At 31.3% G+C, this 27,504-nt stretch overlaps 15 protein-coding genes across 15 annotated transcripts, besides 2 other annotated features; 9 read left to right on the top strand and 6 right to left on the bottom strand.

Moving 5' to 3' along the window:
- Positions 1 to 132: 132 nt before the first annotated feature.
- On the top strand, positions 133 to 733 carry TVAGG3_0539940 (protein tyrosine phosphatase protein; the record flags this gene model as incomplete). The annotated part of the gene is made up of 1 exon (XM_001320384.2): positions 157 to 594. The coding sequence occupies one exon, from the start codon at positions 157 to 159 to the stop codon at positions 592 to 594; it is 438 nt and encodes a 145-aa protein (XP_001320419.1).
- Positions 734 to 996: 263 nt separating this feature from the next.
- On the top strand, positions 997 to 1,734 carry TVAGG3_0539930 (zinc finger, RING/FYVE/PHD-type domain-containing protein; the record flags this gene model as incomplete). The annotated part of the gene is made up of 1 exon (XM_001320383.1): positions 997 to 1,734. One exon carries the CDS (start codon positions 997 to 999, stop codon positions 1,732 to 1,734), a length of 738 nt encoding a protein of 245 aa, XP_001320418.1.
- A 441-nt stretch (positions 1,735 to 2,175) lies between these two features.
- TVAGG3_0539950 (glycosyl transferase) lies at positions 2,176 to 3,319 on the top strand (the record flags this gene model as incomplete). The annotated part of the gene is made up of 1 exon (XM_001320382.1): positions 2,178 to 3,302. One exon carries the CDS (start codon positions 2,178 to 2,180, stop codon positions 3,300 to 3,302), a length of 1,125 nt encoding a protein of 374 aa, XP_001320417.1.
- A 329-nt stretch (positions 3,320 to 3,648) lies between these two features.
- Positions 3,649 to 5,544, bottom strand: TVAGG3_0539960 (uncharacterized protein; the record flags this gene model as incomplete). The annotated part of the gene is made up of 1 exon (XM_001320381.1): positions 3,702 to 5,519. The coding sequence occupies one exon, from the start codon at positions 5,517 to 5,519 to the stop codon at positions 3,702 to 3,704; it is 1,818 nt and encodes a 605-aa protein (XP_001320416.1).
- A 498-nt stretch (positions 5,545 to 6,042) lies between these two features.
- TVAGG3_0539970 (spliceosomal complex assembly) lies at positions 6,043 to 6,751 on the top strand (the record flags this gene model as incomplete). The annotated part of the gene is made up of 1 exon (XM_001320380.1): positions 6,051 to 6,521. The coding sequence occupies one exon, from the start codon at positions 6,051 to 6,053 to the stop codon at positions 6,519 to 6,521; it is 471 nt and encodes a 156-aa protein (XP_001320415.1).
- Positions 6,752 to 7,068: 317 nt separating this feature from the next.
- On the top strand, positions 7,069 to 8,040 carry TVAGG3_0539980 (protein of unknown function (DUF3447); the record flags this gene model as incomplete). Its single annotated transcript, XM_001320379.1, has 1 exon — positions 7,069 to 8,040. One exon carries the CDS (start codon positions 7,069 to 7,071, stop codon positions 8,038 to 8,040), a length of 972 nt encoding a protein of 323 aa, XP_001320414.1.
- Positions 8,041 to 10,586: 2,546 nt separating this feature from the next.
- Positions 10,587 to 10,871, top strand: TVAGG3_0539990 (uncharacterized protein; the record flags this gene model as incomplete). The annotated part of the gene is made up of 1 exon (XM_001320378.1): positions 10,587 to 10,871. One exon carries the CDS (start codon positions 10,587 to 10,589, stop codon positions 10,869 to 10,871), a length of 285 nt encoding a protein of 94 aa, XP_001320413.1.
- Positions 10,872 to 11,191: 320 nt separating this feature from the next.
- TVAGG3_0540000 (uncharacterized protein) lies at positions 11,192 to 11,353 on the bottom strand (the record flags this gene model as incomplete). The annotated part of the gene is made up of 1 exon (XM_001320377.1): positions 11,192 to 11,353. One exon carries the CDS (start codon positions 11,351 to 11,353, stop codon positions 11,192 to 11,194), a length of 162 nt encoding a protein of 53 aa, XP_001320412.1.
- Positions 11,354 to 11,633: 280 nt separating this feature from the next.
- TVAGG3_0540010 (tricorn protease domain 2 family) lies at positions 11,634 to 16,142 on the bottom strand (the record flags this gene model as incomplete). Its single annotated transcript, XM_001320376.1, has 1 exon — positions 11,634 to 16,142. One exon carries the CDS (start codon positions 16,140 to 16,142, stop codon positions 11,634 to 11,636), a length of 4,509 nt encoding a protein of 1,502 aa, XP_001320411.1.
- Positions 16,143 to 16,526: 384 nt separating this feature from the next.
- Positions 16,527 to 17,048, bottom strand: TVAGG3_0540020 (RNA polymerase II transcription regulator recruiting protein; the record flags this gene model as incomplete). Its single annotated transcript, XM_001320375.1, has 1 exon — positions 16,527 to 17,048. One exon carries the CDS (start codon positions 17,046 to 17,048, stop codon positions 16,527 to 16,529), a length of 522 nt encoding a protein of 173 aa, XP_001320410.1.
- Positions 17,049 to 17,424: 376 nt separating this feature from the next.
- TVAGG3_0540030 (uncharacterized protein) lies at positions 17,425 to 18,959 on the bottom strand (the record flags this gene model as incomplete). Its single annotated transcript, XM_001320374.1, has 1 exon — positions 17,483 to 18,892. The coding sequence occupies one exon, from the start codon at positions 18,890 to 18,892 to the stop codon at positions 17,483 to 17,485; it is 1,410 nt and encodes a 469-aa protein (XP_001320409.1).
- Positions 18,960 to 19,114: 155 nt separating this feature from the next.
- Positions 19,115 to 21,246, top strand: TVAGG3_0540040 (RNA polymerase II transcription regulator recruiting protein; the record flags this gene model as incomplete). Its single annotated transcript, XM_001320373.1, has 1 exon — positions 19,536 to 20,057. One exon carries the CDS (start codon positions 19,536 to 19,538, stop codon positions 20,055 to 20,057), a length of 522 nt encoding a protein of 173 aa, XP_001320408.1.
- Positions 21,247 to 22,618: 1,372 nt separating this feature from the next.
- Positions 22,619 to 23,922: a mobile genetic element.
- On the bottom strand, positions 22,699 to 23,826 carry TVAGG3_0540060 (Mariner transposase; the record flags this gene model as incomplete). The annotated part of the gene is made up of 1 exon (XM_051237873.1): positions 22,699 to 23,826. One exon carries the CDS (start codon positions 23,824 to 23,826, stop codon positions 22,699 to 22,701), a length of 1,128 nt encoding a protein of 375 aa, XP_051095697.1.
- Positions 23,923 to 24,901: 979 nt separating the features above from the next.
- Positions 24,902 to 27,504: part of a mobile genetic element that runs on past the window's edge.
- Positions 24,972 to 26,078, top strand: TVAGG3_0540080 (uncharacterized protein; the record flags this gene model as incomplete). The annotated part of the gene is made up of 1 exon (XM_051237874.1): positions 24,972 to 26,078. One exon carries the CDS (start codon positions 24,972 to 24,974, stop codon positions 26,076 to 26,078), a length of 1,107 nt encoding a protein of 368 aa, XP_051095698.1.
- On the top strand, positions 26,128 to 26,902 carry TVAGG3_0540090 (uncharacterized protein; the record flags this gene model as incomplete). Its single annotated transcript, XM_051237875.1, has 1 exon — positions 26,128 to 26,902. A coding segment is annotated over one exon (775 nt), but the record flags the coding sequence as incomplete, so codon positions are not given.

The following is a 27,504-nucleotide window of genomic DNA, read 5'->3' on the forward strand; positions in this document are numbered from 1 at the left end:
TTCAAAATCCCATTGTATCCATTTTGAATTAAAAACGATTGAATTTTTTTTTTGAGAAGTATTCAAACCTGAAAATTTTTGACGTATCATAATATGAGTTTCTCTAATCGGATACCAAGCGGGGTAACTCTATGCTTAACTCAGAAAAGAATCAATATGATTCTTACTGCAATACCACAAAGGGATTATTTCATGCAATATCTATCTTATTTTAAACAATTGCATGTAAAGGATTTAATTGTTGCCTCAGAGCCCGATCCAGAACTAGATTTCTTTGAAGCCAATCATATTAATGTTCATAGCATCCAATCAGAAGATGGTGCAGCTCCTTCTCAGAAGATTATTGATTTATTTTGGAGCTTATTTACATCTCCAAAAAGAGGTCATAATGACTTCATTGCTGTTGCATGCAGAAGAGGATGTGGTGTTTCACCTGCATTAGCAGCAATAGCATTGATTAATAAAGGATATTCCCCTGAAGAAGCTCTAGAGCAGATGAGGAAATATAATCCACACTTCATTACCGAGCGCAAAAGAAGATTTTTGCTAACGTATCAACCGACAATAGAAAAGAATGAATGCAGAATATCTTAGGAAATAAAATATATCTTGTTTGTAATATATTTTCAACGAACCCAAATGCATTCTAGCAAAAATTGATTTTTAATCACATATATCGATCTATTTAAGGGAGTCTAAGCGTTATTTCCATAAATTCGTAATAGAAAATGATGAACTTTAATCCATTTCTATAATATTTTGTTCCAGCAAAATTACTTCCACTTTGTTTAATTGATCATACAGTTAAGACCTCGTTAAGGAAAGCGAATAATTATATATTCTGAAAACTCAGTGAATAAATGCCATATTTATCGACAAAAAGTGAAATTTATCTAGAATATATAATAATTGACTACAAATCATATGAGGAATTCTTCGCCCTGAAAATTTTACGTTTAGAATTGCATGGAGCAATGTGTGATATGTCTGGAAAACATGTCACAGGAGGTAGGAATAACAGATTGCCACCATAAATTCTGCAAAGCGTGCATTGAGAAATGGATTCAGCAATGCAGTGAGTGTCCACTATGCAGATCTCAAATCAAAAAAGTGCGCTTCTTCAAAAACTCATTTTATTCTGGAAAAGAAATAGATGTTGAGTTTAAGAAGCAACAGATGCCAGATTACGATGATATCTCAATGTTCATTGATGATAATCCTTCACCAACTCCAATCATTATAGACTCCGATAGTGATGATGATTTTGAGATTATAGAGCAGCAGAGAAGAACTTCTACCAGAAATCAGCACTATGGGACAACATGGCAAAATGGTCATCGAATTTCATACAGAGAGCATGATAGCCCTGATCCATGCTCGGATGCATTGAGAACTATATCCAATGACATTAGAAAAAGGAACGAATTGAAGAAGCTCAAATTGATTTCAGACAAAGCTTTTAATATGCTCCTTCAATTAGCGAAATCTTATGTCATGAATGGATTTGTGAATCAAAGTGATGCTTTCAATGCAGTTAATGAAGTTTGCAGTATCTTTAATGGTACTGATTTCGAAGAAAATGAAGAGTTTTATAAAAATATCAAGAAAACTCTCCAAAGGAAACTTATAGTTTCATGTGGTAGATCTAACTCATCAGGTGCATCTCTTCCGCAACCACCTGCAAAAAGGAAACTCATTCCTCTCTCGGAGATTAAGAACTCCGCCCCATATTAGTTTATTGTTATAGATTGTTTGTAATAAGTATATAAATACATGATTATGCATAATACACATTATTTATTGTCTAATCAAATTGTTGCTCAACAAATTATTCTGAACTTCAATGTGGGAATACATTTTTAAAATTGCTTGCAAATACTCTTTATTATTCAGTTCATCTAAATCCGAAAAGGAAATCGAATTCTTGAAAATTAGTTTTGCAAAAGGTTTGAGAATACAGAACTTTATCCATATATCGTACGTACGTCAATGGAATTCAATAAACCGCTAAATTATATTCATCACCGTTCGATAAGGTTTTGAAAATATTGAAATTTACAATCCAAAAAGTGACAAACAGATAAAACCAACATTCATATAACAGTGCATTTATTTCAATTTTTAAAATTTCCAAAAAATAGCTGTTTAGCCGATGACAAAAATTTTAACAATCAAATATGTCAACAAGAGTTTTTTACTCCTTGCTGAGCCTTCTCCTATTTCCAATATTTGGTGTTTCGTACACACACTTTAAAGATCCACGTCTTCTTTCAACAATTGGCCTCTCGATTATGTCATACTTCTTAACTTTATATGCAATTCCTCGCTGCATGAATGCACACCTTAGACGCAATCTCGGAGGCATAGATATTAACAAGGAGAATGATAAAGAGAATCCAAAGAAGATCCCAGAATCAATGGGTTTACAATCCAGTTCTGCTTTCCTTTTCGCTTTAGTTATTATCGCAGCATTTTCTAATGAGAAGAAGGACCTTTATCCAGCATTAGTGTCTGTTGTTATTACAACATTACTTGGTTTTGCAGATGATGTCCTTGATATCCCATGGAGAGTCAAAATTGTTATCCCAATCTTCACAGTTCTTCCATTGGTACTTGATTACAATGGTTCAACAACAATTTGCCTCAAAGGATTTCTTTTGCCATTAAGAAAGATCTTCAGATTCCAGTGCATTGATATTGGATTCCTCTATCAGATCTTCATTTGCCTCCTCACAGTTTTCTGCACCCATTCAATCAACATTTACGCTGGAATTAATGGACTTGAAGCTGGTCAGTCATTTATTGTTGCCTGCTTCTTATTATTCCATTCATTATACTACTGGAATGTTGATAAGCAAGCTCAGGCTGCCGCAACAATCTTAATTCCATTCATTACATCGACATATGCTCTTTTACACTTCAACTGGTACCCATCCAGAGTTTTCGTTGGCGATACATTTACATTGACAGCAGGCACAACAATCGCTGCCGCTGGAATTCTCGGCCATTTCTCCGAAATGACTTTATTATTCATGTTACCACAGATCATCAACTTCGTACTCTCACTTCCACAGCTCTTCGGAATCATTCCATGCCCAAGACATCGCCTTCCAAAGAGAAACCCACAAACAGGAAAACTTGAGGGAATTAAGACAAACCTTAACGTTGTAAACTGGTGGCTTATTTTGTTTGGCCCCAAGACAGAAGCCAGACTTTGCGTGGAACTTCTTTGCTTCCAGATCTTCTGCTGCCTCAGCGCTTATGCCATCAAATACTTCTACAACCACTCATTGTTGCCATAAATAAAACAAATGTTCTAATTTATTAATCCTCGCTTAAAATTTTTCAAATTATTTTTTTTATTTCGTAGATTTATGAAACTGTTTTCCCTCTAAATGAAGCTAAAACACTACTGTATCGTAAATGCTGGTTCATTATTCGCTTTTCAAATGCTTTGAGCTAATCAATATAATTTTCCAGACTCGTTGAACGATTGACTAACAGACAACCACTTGCTTATACTATGTGATTAAAAATTGTATGGACAAATTAACGGATTTTAAATTTTCCTTGGATATTTCATTTTATCTTAGGGTTTTCGTTGCCATTTTAGGGGAAAAAAGTAAAAATAAATTCATTTATATAATGATTCGCTTTAAAATTCAAATGATAATATAAAAAGTAATGTAATTTTTTTCTCTTCAATCGTAGTCAGAGTAACCAGAGTATGATGATGAAGAAGAGCTTGATTTCTTCTTCTTTTCGCTCTTTGGTGCATCCTTAGACTTTGGAGCGTCTTTCGACTTCGGAGGCTTTGATTTCGGACCTGATTTCGACTTTGGCTTGGAGTAAGAATCAGAGTATCCGGAATACGAGTAATCAGAAGCAGACTCGAATCTCTTGTTGCTTGACTTTGACTTTGGAGGTGGTGGCGGTTTAGATTTCGGAGCGTCCTTGGATTTCGTAGCTCCCTTAGATTTCGGAGCAGCTTCAACATTGTCGTAAGAAGAGTAATCAGAAACGATGTTATCCAAGCTAGCATCGTCTTCTTTCTTCTTCTTGAGACAAGGTAATGCGTCGAGGCAAGAGGCGCAGCATCTTTCCTGGTCGGCAAAGCCTTTGCCTTCGGCACCGTAGTTTCCGAGGACGAAGAATTTTTGCTTTGTGCCCTTTCTGGCGTAGATGATGAAAATGAAGTAGAAAAGGGCAGCGACACCGACAATAATAGCAAGTGAACCTGGAGATTTGCTTGAAGCTACGTACTTTTCACCTTCATCGTTAGTGAGTTGTTCTCTAATTTGAGAATATGTTTGTGTGAACTTAGGATAGAACTTCTTGAGAGATACAATGACTGGGATGTCAGCAGTTGTATAACCTGGTACTGTTCCATTATAACTTAATTGAAGACCCTTAAATGTGGTTTCCGTAATCCTATCTGGGTTGGCGAGTTCAAATTTAGTATATGAATCGGTGTATGAGTCATTGAAGACAATCTTTAAATTACCATGATCAGTATAAGGCGTTGAATAAGCAAACACTTTCGGACAATTTAAGAAATAACAATTAGTGAAGTTAACTTTGTAACCAGCGAAGTTAAATAAGTAAAAATCAGCATCGTCGAGATGCATTCCTTGTGTTGCATTTGCGAAAATGCAATTTTCAATATGGTATTCGCATCCATCTTTGGAATATATTGTATTGTCCTCATATAAAGAATTTAGAATTACTAACTCAGAACATATTTTATTGCGGTGGTAGTTATTGGCGAATGCGCAGAATTTATATGTGGGGAAATTGTCAGCCAAATTATAAACAACTCCAATATGACCACCTTTGCATTTAGTTATGTTGTTCTGAGACATTGTATGATTGACACTCTTTCCGTTGTGTATATTAAAGAACATAACTGTTTTTCCGTCATCGAGACATGCATCACTAAATAAATGGTTGTTCTGAAAAGTGGTAGTGTTTGCAATGACGAAAATGTTGGCAAGTTCCATCACATTCGAGAATTTAGCGATAAACTTTGTAATAATGGTTTTCTCCATTGTAAAAGTTACAGCTTGGTCGTTAGCAGATTTCACGGAGATTCCTGCAGTTTTTAGAGTATAAAAGTTGGCTAGAAGGCATTCAGTAAATGTTACGTGAATGGTTGCAGTTTTTGCGGCAAGATCCAGAAATTCTGCGTCTTGAAGTAATTTACCAGCATTTCCAACGAAGTTCTTTTTGAAAGTAAAGGTCGTTTCGGTTGAGTTTTTATTTCCAGATATATCTTTATTGGTATAATTAAGTGTCTCGTTAGATGATATATGAATAACAGCATCGTGGAACTTATTGAACGAAGAAGAAGCAATTTTGAAATACCTAACATTCGATCCACGGAAGAAAGAATGATAAGTTTGCGAAAAGCGTATTTTATTAAAACTGAAACTGCTTGGCATATTCCTTGCTGCATCAGTGAAAAAGGACGAACTACCAATGCTACGGAATATCGCTAAGTTTGTAACAGTGGTATTCATCTATAATTCGTAAACTTCTCAAAAAATGAAATGTACCTTTTTAAGAGAAATCACTAAATCAAAAAGGTTCCCATCTGAACAAAATTTTATCAGCTTTTTTTATGATTTCTAATTTGATAAATTTTTGAATAGACTTTGGTTAGCAAAAAATGACGTTATACATTTTAGACTTAATAGCATAAGTCAATTTATTTTTTCATTAAATCAAAAATGCAACTTTTTGATATGAACTTCGGATTAAAAAATAAACAAAATTATGTCCAGGTTAACCTTTGAATCTTAACACTTTGTAACGAACTCTGTAATAGTTTTCTAGACGTAAAATCTAAAGATGACAAAATGGAAAACAAAGAGACAAAATTTCGAAATGAACCCGAAATCATCAAAAATTAAGCTAGTTAGAAACAGCGAAGGCTTGACATCCATATTTGCAATATATTATCTCATAATGAAACCTTATAGCTCTTAGAAGACTTTGCAATTTTTGATGACTAATTTTTATTTTTTTTAATTTTTTTTTGACAAAATCTAATGTCTTTTCTTCTTACTCATTTACCAAGTGGGTGGGATGTAGATCAAGCAATTGTTTGGGAGAAGACAAAGCTTGTTTGTATTAGATTTGGCCGAGATACAGATCCGATGTGCATGAAAATGGACCAAATGCTTGCTTCATGTGCAGAAAAACTGAAGAACTTCGTAGTTATTTATGCAGTTGATATCATTAAAGTTCCAGATTTTAATAAAATGTACGAATTAGTAGATCCATGCAGTGTTATGTTCTTTTTCAAAAACAGGCATATTACAGTAGATTATGGAACAGGAGAAAACAACAAAATGAACTTTTTATTGAAAACGAAGCAAGAATTTATCGATATTTGCGAAATTGTTTATCGAGCTGCATCAAAAGGTTTAGGAACAGCAAAATCCATTATAAATTATGCGAATACTAGGAATCGTGGCAAAGTAGAAGAAAACAAAAAAGAGAAAAAGCCACTCGTATAAAATACTCCATTTCATTTCTCATGACCAAAGCAATTCTTGCTTACCAACATTCCTTTCTTCATTTGTGATTTGATTTTTTAATCAAAACCAGATTCCGAATAATTTCTATATTTTTTTAGCTTTCATGCTGAAATTAGCACTGCATCAATCATTACATGCATTATCATAGCTATTACCCACGCTCATATTTACGTTATTTTACTTTTATAAATTAGATTTATCTATTGTTTATAAAACATATAAAATACTGTAAAAATTTTTATAATATAATGCACAGTCCGATATATTTTCTAAGTTATAAGCATAAATTCAAATGCTTGTTTATTCTTTCTTATGATTTGATCCCATCTTAAAATTAAGAAATGCGCATAAGGTATAAGGAAAATAATAACGTTTCTAAGTCTCCATAATATATCTGGGTGACCTGATTGTGGTTTTCACTGTGAACTATTGCCAAAATTGAAAGGATGAATATATTTTTTATCTTATATTAGCAATGGTATCACATATATTAATATTTTGTTGGGAAAAATAAGTAAAATTTTAAATGTCTGAGCAAGATATTCCTCCAAAGGTATACAATGAATTGAGAAATGCATATAAATACCACATAGATTTATATGCTGCATTGTATCAGTTAAAAACAAAGAATGAAGAAGAATTAAGGTCGATTTACAACATGATCAAGATAAATCTGATTGATTCAAAGAAATATCAACCAAAAAATATTATAGAAGACATTTTAGGCATGATCGAGTATAATAACAACTATACAAAGTCATACTTAGCTCTTGCAAAATTCATATCTGATGACTATCATATTAAAGAGATTAGAAATATTTCAGATGTTTCTAATTACCTGTTTTATAAAGAATATGGAATTAAATTAAACAAATCTTATAATATCGAGGATATTAATTCAGAAAATCTAGATATTCATTCAAAATATACAATTCACAGAACAATTATGAATGATGACAAAGAAAGATTCGTCTCATTCATTGAAATGGACGAATTCGATGAAGATCAAAAAATTCAATGTGGATTATACCCGTTCGATTATGAAGGATATTCATTACTTGAATTATGTTGTTACCATGGAGCTATTGATTGTTTCAAGTTATTAAGAACGAAATTTGAATCAAAAATAACTAAAAAATGTTTACAATTTTCATTTTTAGGAAGAAGTCCAGAGATCATGAGCGAATGTTTGAAGTACAAAAAACCAAATAAAGAATGCATGGAATATGCAATTATTTCACATAACATTGATTTTGTTACATTTTTGATGGAAGAGTTTAAATTAGAAATTAATTTAAAGCATTGTGAAATCTATAATAATCTTGAGTTTACTTTGCTCAAACTAATGATTTTAACAAATGCTTTGTTTATTCAACGATATTTGGTATTCCATCCCTTTGCGAGTATTTCATTTCACTTGGTGCAAATATCAATGAAAAAGATGAAAAAGGGCAAACAGCTCTTCATAGAGCTGCATCAAAAAATAGTAAAGAAATAGTCGAACTTTTACTTCTTCATGGTGCAAATATTACTGAAAAAAATGAACTTGGACTCTCAGCACTTCATATTGCTGCTCAACATAATTGTAAAGAAACAGCTGATCTTCTTATTTTATATGGTGCAGATATTAATGAAATAAATGAAGATGGGGATAACGCTCTTCATATTGCGTCACTTTATAATAATAAAGAAACAGCCGAAGTTTTTCTTTTGCATGGTGCGAATATCAACGAAAAAGATATAAATGGGGAAACAGCTCTTATTAAATCGGCAGCATTTTATAAAAACCAAGAAACAACAAAATTTCTTATTTTACATGGTGCTAATATCAGCGAAAAAGATATAAATGGGAAAACAGCTCTTCATAATGCAGCATATAGTAGTAGTAAAGACTCAATTAAACTTCTCCTTTCACATGATGCAAATATTAATGAAAAAGATAATAAGGGAAAAACTCCTCTTCATTATGCTGCACTGAAAAATAACAAAGAAACAGTCGAACTTCTTCTTTCAAATGGTGCTGATATCAATGAAAAAGACATTGACGGAGAAACAGCTCTTCATGATGCAGCATTTAATAATTGTAAAGATACAGTTGAACTTCTTCTTTCACATGGTGCAAATATTAATGAAAAGAATAATGATAGATCAACTCCTCTTCATTATGCTGCATTTAAAAATTACAAAGAAACAGTCGAACTTCTTCTTTCAAATGGCGCAGATATCAATGAAAAAGATATAGATGGGGAAACAGCTCTTCATAAGACAGCATTTAATCAAACAAAAGAATCCGCCGAACTTCTTCTTTTACATGGTGCAAATATCAATGAAATTGATAATTTTGGACAAACTGCTCTGCATAGAGCAGTAGATTTAGATAAAAAGGAAATAGCCGAATTTCTTCTTTTACACGGGGCTAATGCCAATATAAGAGATGTAGACGGTCAAACAGCTCTTCATATTGCTGAAGCAAATAATTATAAGAAAATTACCAAACTTCTTATTTCATATGGTGCAGGTATCAACCAAACAGATATAGTTGGAGAAACTGCCCTTCAGAAGTAAAGAAACAACCGAATTTCTTCTTTAGCATCTGCCAAATATCGGTTAAGAGTAGGCAAAATAACCTGACATATGTCACAAAATATTTGTCAGATATTGCTCATTAAACTTTTTATCTTCTCTGATTTCCCCAAACTGTATTAGAATGTAAAAATTTGATGTGAAAGTTTTACATTTTATTTCTTTGAGCAGCTATGAATTTGCTTAGTTTGAAGCTTTTCAACTTTGAAACGAATGTTCACAGTATTGATCAGAAAACATTCTTTGAATTCCATTTGCTTAAAATATCATTATCGATAAAACAATACCTTTTATTAACAAACATACGGCAAAAAATTTCTTTTGAGATGTTTTATATGGCAATTATGGATTCAAGGACATTATTACTGCTTTGCTCTGCTTCTAGTACTTTTTCATTGGACACAGACAATATATTCAAAATGTATAATGGAATAAGATTCATAAAACTGTACCAGCTGCATAGATAAAAAATATACAAATATAAATACATTCCTGCATGAGTCTTATCATCTGTGTAAAACATATAAGGTTCAAGCTGATAATGTATTTTAACTCTCCAGAGAGTAGAATTGATTGAATAATTTAGAAGATATTGAACGAAAATAGCAATAGGAATGAAAAATAGAGCAACACATAGTTTTTTCCTTTTTGATGCCTCAAGAAACTCTTTAAGTGTGGAAAAAATAAAAGTGATAGAAAGTATAATAAAACTCAAGCAATATATAAATGTAGCCATATAGATTAAAGCATCTTTTTCAAATAAAATATGATAAAAATAATAAGCCATCTTTTCATTTTCTATGAATGACTGGATATATTGAATGAACGAAAGCAAACCAAGTAGAACTAGTAATACCATCGATAAAACATGTAAAAACTTTCCTCCAAAAACATTAAAAATGATTAAAATTTTTGTGATTTCATTAAAATATAAAACTATTGAAAATACCTGGAAAATATTAGCAACTCGAACTAATACATATGCATTTGATAATTCATTGATCACAAATATGAATAAAGGTGTTAAATATGAAATAGAATTTATTAAACAATTCATTACTGTTAAGATACAAAATAAAGGTCCTTTATCTTTTTTTATTGGCTTGAATTTATTTGCATCAATGAGAATTGAAGTTAAAACATACATGAATGGAATACAAATCAAAATTGAAATGATAAAAAGAGCTAAAATAACATTATTATTGCATGTTGGATATACAGACAGACCACACTTAGATTTAATAACGCCAGCCAAAAGAAGTTTATAATTCATGTTTATAAAAATGTTAAAAAAATATTGTTTTGATCATTCCTCAGAAAAATTGAGAGAAGATTTTAAATTATCGTTATCTTCGAAATAAAATTTTTAGATAAAATTGAAAACACAACATTACTCTGCAAAAAATGATAATAAATTTTCTGATCAGAGTGTAGACCCCAAAAATCATTTTTTTTCATTGAATGCTATTCCTTTTGCTCTTCTTCATAAAGAGTTCATTCACATCAGATGAAGATGACTTAACATCAGTTTTATATGAAATTCGCCAATTACGAAAGGAAGTTCAAGAGTTAAAAAAGATAATTCAAAAAAGACAAGAAATATCTGATCATTCAAATAAATTACATCGACATAAATCTAATGAAACGTCAAATTTCTTTCCTTTTATGGGAGGTTTTGGTTCAATAGGTTTTGGCGACTGGTCCTCAAAAGGACGTTCTCATTCAGAAATACCAAGATCTGCTTGAAATTAGCCAATTGAATAAAAATTCAATTTACGATCTTTTATTATTATTTTTTGTTTTATCTGCTCGCAAAAATAAAGAAAGATAACATATAGATATGAAAATAAGCGTAACATATTCATAGCATTTGTCCACCACATATACATATTAAGGGGTGAAATTCTTAGATATACTAAATTTTTCATTTCATTTTGCAAAGGATGGGAAAACCAATGTTTATCCTTATTTATTAAAATAATAACATTATACTATTATAATAGTATGAAAAAAATAGAATTATAATAAATACCACGGTTATAATAAATCAATCAATAAAAATATAATTATTCGAATGATGTCTGGAATTTAGTTCCATCAATAGGATTATCTGGACTATCATCAAATGTATCATCTTGAGTGATTGATCGATTAACTTTAGATATAGTATCATCACTATTGTCTGCATTGTAGTTATGCATTAGAGTTTCTTCATTCATTGCGAACATAATTGCGTCAACAAGCCATTAAAAAAGTGTTTTTAAAGGTACAATTACTACTTTTTGAAGTTTCTTAAATTTTCTGTGTATTCACGCCTGAATTAGATATTTTGAGAATATTCCAGAAAATGTGAATTAGGCCCTTTAAACATGTATATATAAAAGACGAAACAACTGACATATAGATATTGATACAAGTATTTATATTGCACATTGCCGATCATTAAAAGAAAGAATCAAAATCAAATTTCAAGAAAATATAATATACATCGTATATATATATAGTTTATTATTCAAACAAATTCGCAATTTTGTTATTAACAATAGAAGTACATCTTATATCATCGATTGGAATAATCAAAGACGGCTGAGTTGTAAATCCTTCTCCTCTTTTCACAATTTTATTTCCATCAGCCCAGTAATTATTATCTCTCAATTGGAAATTCATTCCTACAGGAATTGCTGTTATATTTCCTGAATAAACAACAACATCATCATTGTTTTCTAAATGAAACCCTTCTTTTCCTATTTCAAGAGCAATTTCTCTTGCAATGTCCATTTCATCATCAATAACAAGACATTCAACAAATTCTTTCGTTTTCAGTTTATTTCCTTTGTTTCTTGCAATGTTTTCCAATGCAGAACAAGATAAACTTTCCAAACAAAGATTTGTCCTGTTGTGGAGCTGATGTTTATCAAATATAGATCCAACACTTGCAGCTCCTGATGACTCAATCAAAGAAGGGAAATTCTCATGGTTCAAGTTCTTATAAGCATTTGTTTCCGAAATTTCTTTTTCGTAAAATTCCGCTGAAAAAGGACAATTTGATTCAGGCATAATCAAACAGAAAGCGTAGTATTCAACAGAAGGATACATAGGGAATACATGTGCATTTCCATTTGCTTTGACAGATATCTCGTTGATTTGAGGATCAAAAGATATTTCTAACTTAGAATTCTCTTCGAAATTCAATGTAATTTGTTTGTAAGACAAAGAACTTGAATAATTTCGAAGTTTTCCTTGCATGAAGAATTGTACTGTTATTGCAATAGGAATACTAATGACAATGTTCGAAAAAACGCTAGATAATATAGGAGATGATATCATGAATTCGCCATTAGAAACAATTTCGCCTTTCACAAAAATTTTGTCATTTTCTGACAAATTTGACAAAACTGAAGAAGAATGAGCGGAAGATATCTGGAAAGGAGGGATTCTCGAGTTCGGGAGTTTGAAGAAAGAGTTCGAGAAATGCCACATCCGCTGATCTAAGACAGTTGTAGGTGAAATTTTGTTTCCTTTGAAAAATTCAAATAATTCAGCGGTTTGACATAATTCTGGCAGTTTTGTAAACTCAACTAAACAAGAGTACTTCAAAACTTTCTCTATTTCACTCTGCGCGCCGAAGTTTAACACGCAATCAAAAATTGAACGAGTTTGTTTCAATTTTTGAATTTTGAATTTTTCTGAGAAAGTTTTGATTGATTTACAAACTCTTGTTTCTATGACTTTTCCGTTTTCTAGGAATAGTCTTGTAGAATCTACGGAAACAGTGACATCCTTTGCCTTTATGACATCTGTATTTTGGAGAATTATCTCGATTCGTTTTGAGTTTCTTGTGACAAACAAAGAATTTTGACAAATTGCGAAAACCGCAATTTTCATTTCTCTCGAAAACGAATCAACAGATGAAATAAAACCAGAGAAGACAGTTGATGACGAAAGAAGGATTCTTGCAGTGTCAATTGCCGTGAAAACGCATTTAAAGAATGAAGACTCATTCACTTTTGGCAAAACACTTTTATCTTTCATCAAACCACGAGAAATAATGTCTATTATCAATTGGCTGAGCTGCTCTGATATGACATCATATCCTTTGCTAATGATGATCCTGCAAAGATCTAAAAAAGTTGGAAAAGTGACTCCAGTGACATTTTGCAGAATTCTTTGCAAAAGAAAGTAAATTTTGTTGTCCAGAACAACATTATCCGATGAGAAGTAAATACACGAAAGACTCAACGCTCTGTTCAACACACTTTCACTAACAGAAACTAAATGTTGTGTAGAAATTAACGGTTGTAAAAGTGACAAATTTTGATAACCTTGGTAAATTTGAATGATTTTTTCTTTATTTTTACAGAGGTCGTCGAGCTTGAGTGCGAGTATTTGGTTCTCATTCATCTTGTAGTCAGCGGCAACAAGGATTTGGTAGGGAAGAGAGAGCGGGGAAGGGATAATTCGGACGAATTTCATCGCATCTTCTTGGGAAAGACAGAGAATGTCATCGGAAAGGGCATCGAAGTAGAAAAGAAGAGAGCCAACAACGGAATCATAGTCTACAACGGTTTGGTCGTGATAATATTTTACAGATTTTAGGAAATCTTGCATTGCTTCGTCTCCATGGACATTAAACTTGGCATCTGGGTCTTCAAGGAATCGTATGATCTTTCTAAGTGGTTGTGGCTGGATATCTTCGAGTTTCTTCACTTTTTCGGACAAATTTGAAAAAGAATCGATTCCAATTTTGACATTGTTCGATATTTTGGTGAGGAAAGTCTCGATATTGGACTGGTTGGCAATACCAATGGAGTCTAAGAGGCATTTCTCGACTAAATCCGTAACATTATCTCGATTTTTGATTTTGAATTGAGGATGAAACACTTTTTGAGGCAATTTCTTGTATCTTATGAATTCATCATCGTTGTAAATCTTATCGAGAAGCTGTAGATAAGTCAAGAAAATGTTTTTGGCCAAAATATTTGAAATTCTTCTGTCAATTATAGGATCTAACGAACAAATAGTCAATATTGAGAGACTATTTATGTTTTTGGCCACAATATCTGTTGTTATCTTCCTTGTGTCAAGATATGTATCCAATAATCTGTAATAAATGATCAAAGTAGGAGATCTGGAGAACTGTAAGTTAGTCATGACCGCTCCTTTCGATGGAATACATAAATTGTTCATTGCTGCAACGAGATTTATTACAAAAGCGTCAATTTTTTCCGAAACTTCAGGAATTTCACGGGCATCGATTAGTTTGGTTATCAAATCCCAAAGTAATGAGGTAACTCTGTCAGAAAATGTTTGTTTTAATTTTAATAAATTCAAAATTACGTTTTGTACGAATTCCTTTGATAGAAGCTCCTGATCGATGGACTTAATATCCAATAGCATGACTAAAATCTCTGAACAAGAAGGATCTGCGGAAATTTTATTAAATATCTTGATAATTTTATCATTTTCAGGAGGAATCATGTTATACAAGCTGAGATAAACAAAACTCATATGTTTTCTGAGCGGTCTAAGATGTTTGTTCGCTTCATTGAAAAATTGTAAAGTAATTCCATAAATTTCTGGACAAGCTGTATTCAACTGCCTGCATTTTGACAATAAAATTATGAGAATGGCATGGATAATGTTCGGATCAAACTCACTTGACTTAATTTGATTTTCCATTAAAGATAACAAAGAAACTATAACAGTTTGGTCGGCATTCGACATAGGAAAGATACCACTTCCCAAATAATATATAGCGAGAAGCAACAATTGATTCAAATACGAGATATGAATCGCATGTTCGTTTGCGAACTGAATTTTCGATACTTCTGGGATATTAATACCGAAAAACCATGGTGGCAATGCTGACGGACCATTTAAAAACAACAATCCGTCAGTTGTCAAACAAAGATGTCCAAAATTGTAAGGATCGAATATCCAACCGTAAATTAATGGTAAACCGACCTTTCTTTCTATCTCTATTGTTTGTAGGAACCTTCCATCGATGATTGAATACATTGAACAACTTTTCGAATTATTTGCCGAAGAAAGTAAAGATAAAACAGTTCCATTTGTAGCACAGATGCAATCACTGATATTTAAAGTAGTTTCGACAGTTACTGTTCGAATATAAACAGCTTCTGATCCAATAATTTCGAAAACTTTAATTTTTGGATGATTTTCTGAAATTGAGAATATGTAATGACCGTCTGATATACATGGATATTGTACATAAGATAGTTTCTGAATTTGTACAGTTTCGTATGTATTTGTATTTAATGCGAAAGATTGGACATCTGCTGATATAACTAACAGTATTTCGTTAATGCATACTAATGAGAATCTTCCAAGCGACTTCTGTGAAGTAAAAATCGTTTTAGTTCTGTTACTTTCGTCGAATAAACTCAAAAATGTATAAACAATCGTATTATTACTATATCCTGAGTATACGCATCCATCACCTAACGTAAATGATGTCTTGGTGGCGATGTATGGTTCGACAAGACCAAAATTAAAAATGTAATGTTGTTCAAAATCGGGATAAAAAGGCGCAATTGGCTTCATTTTGGAGAGCATATTGATTGCTTGTTGACCAAATTTCTTTGCATCCTTTGGGAAATCTTTGAAATTGGCTAAAAGTGATTGTACAATTAAAGGAATCGATTTTGCATATGTAGATAGACATAAACATAGACCAATATTGTCTGATGAGACCATAATTACTTGTCTGATGATATCAGGAATCAATAATTCGAACTGAGGAACTTTTAAATCGTTCATAAAGAAATCTCGTATTTCATTAATAGTTGATAAGGATGATATTGGATTTGTTTTTGGTACACTTTGAGGGTCTGCTATGATTTCTTCTCGTTTTGAAATATATTTTTGAAAATTCGTATTATAAAGGTTATTCTCACCATATTGCCAGATTTTTTGATCTTCATGGCTATAACTTACTGTTCTGATCCATTGTATAGCTTTGTTACGTCGAAATCCAATTGGATCTTGAGGATCCATGGATGAAAAAATCAAAAACGAGGTTACTATTTATTCAATTTTCTCCCCCTAATTTATTATTATTTTTGAAGAAAAATTATCTTTGGACCTTACTAAAGAACATAAATGTAGTTACCATCTTGTCTTAGGGACAACATCTTTCCATGTGAAAGGGGCGTTCATTCAAAAAGCTTTGCTTTGCATTTTGAATTTCAAAAATAATGGGATAATAGCTCATTTCAACTTTGCATAACAAGAGAATTCGTGTTTTAATCACATTGTTCACTTTAAAATATTAAAAGGATATTTAATTTTTTCGAAAAGAAATATTCTAATATTTATTCAAACAAAGAATGTGAATATATATTGATATGTATGTGTGCGTGTGAATATATATTGTTAGGTTCAGAATATCTCGAAACTGTTGAAAAAGTCACCAAGGTCGAAGTCATTCTGGAATATGTTTTGTTGGTTGAAATCGATCATGAAATCTCCGATTTGATTATTTTTGTATTTTTCATCACTCTGCACATCTTTTGATGTTGAACCGACAAAGTGTTTGTCGTCATCAATGTCTGATGTTTGTTGTGTCTGTGATTTCATCCTGCGTTGAAGAAGTTTGAATCGAGTCTTGACAGATGTGTCTGAACGACCTGGAATCATAGATGATATTTGGACCCACTTAGCACCAAGCTTAGAGTGAAGTTCAAGAATCATGTCGTCTTCCTCTTTCGTGTATGGACCATTACGAAGTTTTGGACAAACAAATTTCTCCCACCTGTCTTTGCACTGGCGCTGATTGCGACCTGGCATGCTGCGACTGATGAGTTTCCAGTCACTCGTTCCATGCTCGTTGACAAGACGACGAAGACGTTTGTCTTCTTCCTTAGAGAAGTGGACTTTCAAGACACGTGTTCTTGTGAACATTTATCAATACTGTTTGTTATCATTTATCCTCTCAATAATAAAATTTTGATAGAAAATTCAATCGTTTTTCAATTCATTCAATGGTAAAAATTTCTATGAATTTTCTGATGTTTACAATTGCCCGGCTGATTGTTTCTCCTCTCATTTTAGAAATGACTATCAAGAATGTTTTATTTCTTATCATCACAACACACACTACAAAACAATATATATTTCCATACCATTATTCTTTTTTATTTTTCCATCAACAATATTTTTTTTAATTTCATATTTAATATCATTTTTAATAGCATCAATTGAATAGAACTCATTATATTGTACCTCCTTCGATCATATACTAAAGCTCTAATACCATATATGATGTAATTTCAATTTTTGAAATAATTTGAATATTATTTTATTTACATAACATACAAACAAATACTTTATTCATTCTATATAAGCAAATACTTAAAGTAATATCTTAATGCTTCTTCATTTTTATCATTAACATGAACTCTTCTATTTAACTGCCAGTCATTTATATCATGTTGATGATAAAGGACAGAAATAGCTGTTGCTTGCGAATTTGATGCTTGAAAAACATAATTTGACTCTTTTTCGACAAACCAAGCTCTTTTTCCTGTTCTCATTGCACAAACATATGAAAAAGTAGATCTATAAGTCAACAAGCATTCATCACACATCTCAAGCAAAGTAATATCAAGAAGTGCTGAATCATGGTCGTAATCTGGAATACGAATAACATTTGCTGATATTGTATTGTTGGCAAACTCTTTCATGAACTCTGTCTCCATTGTAGCAGAATCACTTGCGAATATAAATATTGTTGGCTTTTCTTCTAATTTTTGTTTCAAAAATTTCGTAACTGTTTTCATAGTTGCGCTAGTATTATAAGAATAAAATTGTCCAGGATTTTGGAACCTCAGGTGAACTCCAAAGACTCTATAACCTGGAGGGACTTTTTCAAGTAACTTTTTTGAATAATTTATATTTTTTTCTGGAATTTTTGTAAGAAAATTGGAAATGAAATATGCTGCATGCATTCCAAAGTGGATTCGTGCAAATTCTGATAATTGGCTATTCAAATAAGGAGTAGTTGCGTATAATAATCTGTCAAAATATAAATCTTTCTTGGGAAGCTCCGTTTCATAATCATATGTATACCATTTTGCATCGGAGTCAATGCTTGAATCATTATTCTTTTCTTTGAGTCCATACGTTTTTTCATTATTTTCATCAAGTAAAATAACATTCTTTTGGAACTGGAAAGCTTGACCATTTCCGTATTTGATCCCTCGAGGATAGACAGAGTTAATAACAAAGGATCGATTTTGCATTAATGCAATCAGAAAAGTTGCCATATCAGTGGCAAAACGATTTCCTACCCCACCAAAGTTTTTGTGTATTGTGTAAAAATGTTTTGTATCCTCAAATTTTGTTCTTTCTATATGTTTTGACCAGTTATTCAAAACTCTAAAAGCTTTGATAACTTGTGTGCATGTAATTTCACTACGACTATCATCACAAGGCACATATGATCTTGACCATATAGGAATATTAAGCCCCTTAATTGCTTCTTGCAATTCTTCTTGAGTGTAATTGATATCTTCTGGAGCTGGGGGTAAATGTAGAGGCGAATTGGGATATTTACTATGATTTGTAGAAAATTTGCTTTGTTTGGGTTGAATTTTTTCTTTGAGAAAGGAAATTGAATTTGAAATTTTACGCCTACTTGATGTATCAAGTGTAATATTTGTTGTAAATACTATTGAGTTGTATATTATTAAGATTATAATGATAATATTAAGTAAAATAGAAAATTTCGACTCAAAAAGCTTCATTTCATTTATTTCAAGAAAAATGATTTCGATGTTTCTCAGATGCTATTCATAAAGAGAGTTGAATAAGAAGCTACTTGTTAACATTCGAAATGATGTGATGTAAGCCGAAGAGCAAGTGAATCATTTAGCACAAGACTTGAAAACAAATAATTAATTCCATTTTTAATAAATTAAATTGATATTATTAACTCACATAACATGGTCGGTGTATCTATAGCGAATCCTTGTTGTAGTGAAAAGTTCAATTTTATATAAATTTTAATAACAAAAATTATAAAAATAAATATATGATTGAATCAATACATTGAAACATGGCAACACATCGATGCCCATCTGAGTGTAATGCATGGTATTGGTTAAAATATGATATGAAATGCGAAATTGAAAAAATATATTTGATGGAAGAGTAGAAAAGAATAAAGATATGAAAATATATGTTATGCTGTAGTGTGTGTTGTGATGATAAGAAATAAAACATTCTTGATAGTCATTTCTAAAATGAGAGGAGAAACAATCAGCCGGGCAATTGTAAACATCAGAAAATTCATAGAAATTTTTACCATTGAATGAATTGAAAAACGATTGAATTTTCTATCAAAATTTTATTATTGAGAGGATAAATGATAACAAACAGTATTGATAAATGTTCACAAGAACACGTGTCTTGAAAGTCCACTTCTCTAAGGAAGAAGACAAACGTCTTCGTCGTCTTGTCAACGAGCATAGAACGAGTGACTGGAAACTCATCAGTCGCAGCATGCCAGGTCGCAATCAGCGCCAGTGCAAAGACAGGTGGGAGAAATTTGTTTGTCCAAAACTTCGTAATGGTCCATACACGAAAGAGGAAGACGACATGATTCTTGAACTTCACTCTAAGCTTGGTGCTAAGTGGGTCCAAATATCATCTATGATTCCAGGTCGTTCAGACACATCTGTCAAGACTCGATTCAAACTTCTTCAACGCAGGATGAAATCACAGACACAACAAACATCAGACATTGATGACGACAAACACTTTGTCGGTTCAACATCAAAAGATGTGCAGAGTGATGAAAAATACAAAAATAATCAAATCGGAGATTTCATGATCGATTTCAACCAACAAAACATATTCCAGAATGACTTCGACCTTGGTGACTTTTTCAACAGTTTCGAGATATTCTGAACTTAACAATATATATCCACACACACGTATACCTATTAATATATATATATTCATATTCTTTTTTTGAATAAATATTAGAATATTTGCAAAATTGGAAAATATCTTTTTATCTCATTTGCTTTAAAGCAACATCTTATTGAATATGTTATATATCTTCTCAAAATATAATTACGACAGCCTAAAAAATTAGATTTACGTTCAAAAATTGCAAATGTTGCATCGGCGTCAAAAATTTTCTCACTGGGTTTTCGTCTATCAATCCCAGCTCATTATATACGCAACCAATCAAAAATCTGATATGGGAGTCCAAGGCTAACTTTTTGTTGTCTACCTAATAAAAGAGGAAGCAGCATTAGTGAGAATAATCGCAAATATTCAATTTAAATTATCTTTTTATTCTTAATTTAAAGTGACAAAAAGAATAAAAAACCTATTCTAAGGCATGTTGTTATGTAAATGAGACTAGACATCATATTTTATGTTATGAAAAAAAAATATTTAGAATTTTAGAACAAAATAAATAGAAAAAATAGCATAACTTATGGATGTGCGTATATTAAATTTAATAAATTAAGAGAAATTATTTTTGGCGCCAAAATTATTCGTTAACTCTCAAATTTTTCTGAGTCAATAAGCCGCCAAAAAGTGTCATTTTTTTCGTTAGAGAAAGATGAATTGTCCATGTCATCCAATCGGGAACAAGGGGGATGGGGATTAGATGATAAAGAAGCAATTCATGCTCTCTATCTGAAGCAATCAGACTTACCAGCAACAATGTGAATCAGTCTTTCACTGAATGAGTAGGTGTTGGAAGAACTGTTCTCTAAAGCGATACAGTTGCGCTACATGTTCGTCAACTTGTCTAGAAATAAATATATCATTTGTTTTATACGTTTTTTCGTAATAAATCTATTTGTATTTGTTGTATTTGAGTATGAAGATAACAAAAACTACGGCATAAGACGCAGTACACTGGGCTTCGTTGCCATTTTATTTACCATGTTAAGAATAAACTTAACAGACATGCTTTGTTTTCGACGAAGCCATCTAAAATAACGTACATCTAAATAAAACTAAAAAACTGTAAAATTTCTTTATTTGATAGTATACTTCAAATTATGCACTATACCTTCTAGAATTCTATAACACTCTTTGCATATAATTTTTTTAAAAAAAGTTATATCTCGACAAAAATATGATTTATCAATAGAGTATGTAAAATAAAACTCATTCGCAGTATTAAAAAATCGTAAATCTTTCCAAAAAAATTTTGAATTACAAATTTTAAAACTTAAAACAACATTTTTTGAAGCGAAAAAACGAAATCTAATTTTTTTGGAAAATTTAGAATAAATAGAGCTCTTTAACTCGTCGAATACAAATTGTTTTCAAGTTTTTTTCGACCGGAAATTGAACTTTTAGAGTTTATACAATAAGATTCACATGAAAAAATACGGGTTTAACAAAGAAATCACCAATATAAAGGTTTTTTAGTAGAACGAGATTGATAAAAACTATGGTATGATAAAAAGACGATAATTTTTTTGGCGGGATAATTGAAGAATATGAATGATTCGAATTACAGACATACTCTAGTCCGAAACTTACTATGGTTCGTGACTTATTTTTGACACAGAATAGCTGTAGACTAAGGCTTACTCTAGATCCAGACTTATTATACAATTAAATTTGCTTTTGGAATAAGACTTAATTTTAGTTACAAACTTATCTTAATATCAGACTTATATTTAGAATCAGACTTACTTTAGTCTAGAACTTACATTTAGAATCAGACTTCCATTTCAAGTCAGACTTACTTTCGTCCGAGACTTACATTTCAAGTCAGACTTACTTTCGTCCGAGACTTACATTTCAAGTCAGACTTACTTTCGTCCGAGATTTACATTTCAAGTCCAAGGAAAAGAGACTATTGATGACTTACTTTCCATCGATGGTGCACAACAGCAGGGAGGGGATTGGTGGGTTTGGCAAAATTCGCTGAGGCACTAGTGTCCGGATTGTTCGTCAAATAGGTTTCCTTTCCTATAAAGAAATGACACTTTTTGGCGGCTTATTGACTCAGAAAAATTTGAGAGTTAACGAATAATTTTGGCGCCAAAAATAATTTCTCTTAATTTATTAAATTTAATATACGCACATCCATAAGTTATGCTATTTTTTCTATTTATTTTGTTCTAAAATTCTAAATATTTTTTTTTCATAACATAAAATATGATGTCTAGTCTCATTTACATAACAACATGCCTTAGAATAGGTTTTTTATTCTTTTTGTCACTTTAAATTAAGAATAAAAAGATAATTTAAATTGAATATTTGCGATTATTCTCACTAATGCTGCTTCCTCTTTTATTAGGTAGACAACAAAAAGTTAGCCTTGGACTCCCATATCAGATTTTTGATTGGTTGCGTATATAATGAGCTGGGATTGATAGACGAAAACCCAGTGAGAAAATTTTTGACGCCTGTTGCATCTAAGTGCTGAATTTCCTATTTCAAGCCATCCTTTATGACCAAACTTTTATAATGAAAGAAACTAAGTATAGGGTGTCCAAAGGTGTGTTTAGCACAAACCTGAATACTGCGAAAAGAAATAAACAAGTTACATATATATAAAGTTTATTTAAATATAATCACCATTGGATTCAATCACGCGTTCGCAGCGATCGATCCAGGCTTGAAAGACGCGCTTTAAATCATCATGAGAAAATTGCTCAAATTGCTCTCTTACAAAATTTTCAAGATCATCTGGACTCGCGAATTCGCGTCCTTCAGCTCTCTTTTTTAGCGTGCCGAATAAATAAAAGTCAGAGGGTGCAATATCAGGTGAATAAATTGGGTTTGGAACAACTTTGACATTGTTTTCCACCAAGTAATTCATTACCTTATGACTTTTGTGAACTCTTGAATTATCAAAATGAATTGCAAACTTTTGTTTTTGTTGTTTGGATTTCTCAAACTCATCAGAATTGATAATTTGAGTAAGAACATTGTCAATTAGATACTGAGCATTCATCGTATTAGGTTTTTGAAGAATATCAATTGCGATGATGCCATTCACGCCCCAAAAAACCGACAACATCATCATTGGTGTGTCAATTTTTTTCTTCGGGAATGTTTGCGGATTTTCATCCTTCGGGATCCACATGATTTTGGCTTCTGTTGCATATTGAAACCAAGACTCGTCCCCTGTTACTAAAAAGCGAAACTTCTTGGATTGATACGCACCCAATATAGAGAGGAGCTCTTTCGAAGATTGGACTCTAGATTTTTTTTGAACTGAATTAAGGTTGTGCGGAACCCAACGTGTATACGCTAGTTTGTAGTTCAAATAATTGTGCAGATAATAACTGACTGTTGTACGTGGTATCTTTGTCATCTCCTCTATCCTTCTGAGTGATGCTCTTGGGTCTTCATCTAGCGCTTGAAGAATTGCTTTGATTTTTCTTTGATCCGGCGATTTTTTGTCAATTTTTATGATGGGCGCCTTTTTGTTCATGAAGTGATACATCCTAACATGATACGTTACAGTGGAATAGCTAAGAGCATCCATACCGAAGCATTTTACCAATGTCTCGTAGATTTTTTTACAGTCTTTGCATTTTTTTGCAAGAGCGAGGATGTTTTCTTTATGATTCATTAAAAAAATGAAAAAAATCCCGCCAAAATTTCCCGCGAAACCGCCTCTTGTCTCAAAATTCATTTTATATTCCGGCATGGCGCCAAAATACAACATACTCATCATATACATATATTCATATTTTTTATTATATATTTATAATCAGCATATATCTCCTTTAATAGTCTCATATAGAGCGCTGTGCTAAACGCACCTTTGGACACCCTATAGCAATTCTTTTCAGAATACGAACATTTGAACAATGATATGTTGTATTTTTCTAAACCAGTTTTTTTGTGCCTATAAGCTATCCATTAAATTTTCATAATCATTCTATATTTATATATGGATTGAAGTTTTAATAGAAAATGGATTGGCAATCATTACGATTTCCGTCATGTCCTATTTGAATTGCAGTTAAGAACGACGATGAATCATCCCAAATATAAAGATATTGCGATAATTAAAAAAATGTGGGTCCGAAAAAAGAGCAGTAGTAGGATAGGATGGGTTTTGTGACTTTTTTTGTAAACGTAAGAATTCATACAATATCGAGCGATTTTGTATCATTTTTTTTAACATATGAAGTAAAAAATGTATGATTCTTACGGTTTTTATTCTTACGTTTTTGAATAAATCAAGATTTAAAAAATTTTCAAAATTGTAAGACATTTACACTCAGCCCATACATAATGAAATAAAAAATAAAAAATTTTTAAAAAATAAACCATTAAAAAAATTAAAGTTATTTTTAAAATAATTTATTTTTTTATTCTTACATAAATGACCCAACAAGTAAAACCAGATAAAATAGATTATCGAATTTTAGAGGATGGTGTTCCTGTTTATATTCAAAGATTTAAAGGGAAGCAATATTATAGAATTGTTAATCCTGAATACATAAAACATTTATTTAAAAAGGAAGACTGTGAATTATTAAACGCTAATGAATATGAAACCAATAAATCAAAACTGAGATATAAATATATTGGAAGTGATGAAAGGTGTAAAGATAAAGATAAAGTTTATTCAGTTTCATATAATGAATGGAAAACCAATAAGATAAGAAAACATTTAGGAGATTATGGGAAATGTTCTGAATTCTTTAAATCTAGTATATACGAGAGAGTAAAAGAAATTAGAAATAATTATTTTCATGAATAAAAGATTCACTACCATAATGAAATAAAAAATAAAAAATTTTTTAAAAAATAAACTTCTTACGAAAAATTAAAACTTGGTTATGTTTATTATTTTATTTTTTTATTTTGTATGAAATGAGCGTCAAAACTAACAACGTTAAAAAATTAGGATTCACAAACGAGGAAATAAAGGATATATTAGAGGAGGTGGGTTATGAAGTTAATAAATATTATTTAAGAAATTGTCAAAAATTTGCCGAGTTATTAAATGATTTAGATTATGATGGAAAAATGAATAAAGATGATGTTATAAATTTCTTATATCCCACATCTGAAGAAGAAAAACCTAAAGAACCTGATGTTTTCCCTGAATATTATGAAGAACGGATTAAAGATGATGAATACAATGAAATTGAAAGACTGGAAAAAATAAGAGATGAAATAGATGAAAAAATTAAGGAATTAAGAGAAGTTGAAAAATATAATGAAAATGAAGTAGAGGGTTTAATGAATATCCCAGCTTCAGAATCAGCAGTTCAGAAATCTCATGAAGAAAGATATAAAAATTATGTCTCAGAATCAACACAAAATTTATTAGATGGTGAAATAGACGAAACACTTTCAGAAGAAGGTACTAAATTTATTCGTAAACATAAGTTACAATTTATTGATAATGAAGAATACCCTTGTATCTTATTTTCACCACCTTTAGATTCCGAAAAATTCAAAAAAGCTCTTAAAAACGTGACATATGCAACTAATACGATTAAGAAAGAAGATCATGATATTTACACAAATTATTATTTAAATAAATGCACAGGTGTTGATAAAGTTTTTGATTTATTAGATAAAATATCAAAAGAAACCATTGGAACCTATAAAATTTTGTGTGATTGTGGTTTCATTGTTGAAGATACCAATAATGTTTCATATGAAAGAACAGCACCGAAGGAAGACGAAGTTGAAAGGTCTATACCATTCGTTATTAAGAACATAAAAGATATGAAAACTTATAAACATTATATTTATTCATTTATTTCAGAAAAAATGGAAGCAACCCATAAAACATCTTCTCATCATTTTATAGCTATTCATACATTCCTTTTCAAAGTTGTGAAATTAAATAAGACAGGAATTAGATTTAATGTATCAGGGTACGCATTCTTGAGTAAATTAAAATGTATTCGTCACGTCGCAGATGATAAAAATTTATGTGTTCTTAATTCATTTTATGGGCTTTAAAAAATAAACTTTATTTTTATTTATTTTTTAATTTTTTATTCTTACATAAATGAACAAAAACGGAACAGCTAAAATGAATGATAATCAAATTAGAGCAGAAGGTAGAAGGTTATTTAAACGCTTCTATAACATTCCTGATGGTGTTAATCCTAAAACTCGTAGAAGCTATTTAAATGAAGCAATAGATGCATATGAAGGGTTTGACATTTCATCAGAAAGTGAGAGATTAGCGAGAATGTTAAATGTTAATATTGATTTCTATTATTGTGATCCTCAACCAGAAGACGTGGACATAAATAAGGTAGACTTTCCATTAGTGGAATCAATAATGATAGATCCAGAATTTGAAACAGTAAATATTTTATTAACACAGAGTCCATGTGGAAAACTTCACGCTGACAGAATAACAGACGTTGAAGCACTCACCGGCTATAAAGTTTGTCCATATTGTAAAGAAGAAGTTTATTCTATCCGTGATGATCCAGAAAGGAAAAACCAAAGAAGATTTTTAAAGCATTGTGAGAAATGTAAAGAAAATAATGGAAGATTAATTCAAGACGTTCAGTTGCAAAAGACACAGCAACCATATGCACCACATATTACGAAACAGAAGATATATCAGTGGTTATTAGCTCACAATTTGCAGAAATATTATAAACCGACAAGATATTATATTACTTTTGACTTTGAAACATTAGAGACTAAAGAAGAATTACAACTTTCTGAGTGTGCAACTTTGAACGCTTACTTAAAACCATTCATGGTATCATCAACGGTTAAATTAAACGATAAAACATATACGAGGAATTTTTGCTTAACTTCGAGTGATTCTTTTATTTCTGATTGGATTGAGTTTTTATTTTCAACCTGTTCATTAGTTGTTGAATCAAATATGAGTCAATACAATGAATTATTGAAGTCGCAAACGGCGGGGACTTTGTCTCATACATTAAATGAAAAACAGAAGGAAGCATTTAAAGAACTTCTAGATGAGGAATTCAATAAAGTGAATATCATAGGTTTTAATTCGGGAAAGTTTGATTTAAATTTAATTCTTCGTGATTTAAACACTGCAAAATGGAAAATAAAATCAATGCTGGGTTCATCTTCACAATTTAAGCAAATCATTGTAAAGAAAACAAACGTTCCATATGAATTGAGATTTATTGACATCAGAAATTATATAGCGGGTGGGACATTAGACCAATTCACTCAAGATTTCGGAAACAATAAATCACGTGTTAAATCCTTTTTCCCTTATCAATTCATCACATGGGAAAATTACGAAGAAGAATTATATAAAGAGGAACCATTCACGAAAGATTCATTTTATTCAGCATTAACTCAAGAAACTATATCAGATAGTGATTATCAAATATATCTCAATGATGCTAAAAATTTTAAGAATAGATTAGAATATTTTATT

The sequence above is a fragment of the Trichomonas vaginalis genome, chromosome II, assembly GCF_026262505.1.
Source record: "Trichomonas vaginalis G3 chromosome II, whole genome shotgun sequence".
Lineage (NCBI taxonomy): Eukaryota > Parabasalia > Trichomonadida > Trichomonadidae > Trichomonas > Trichomonas vaginalis.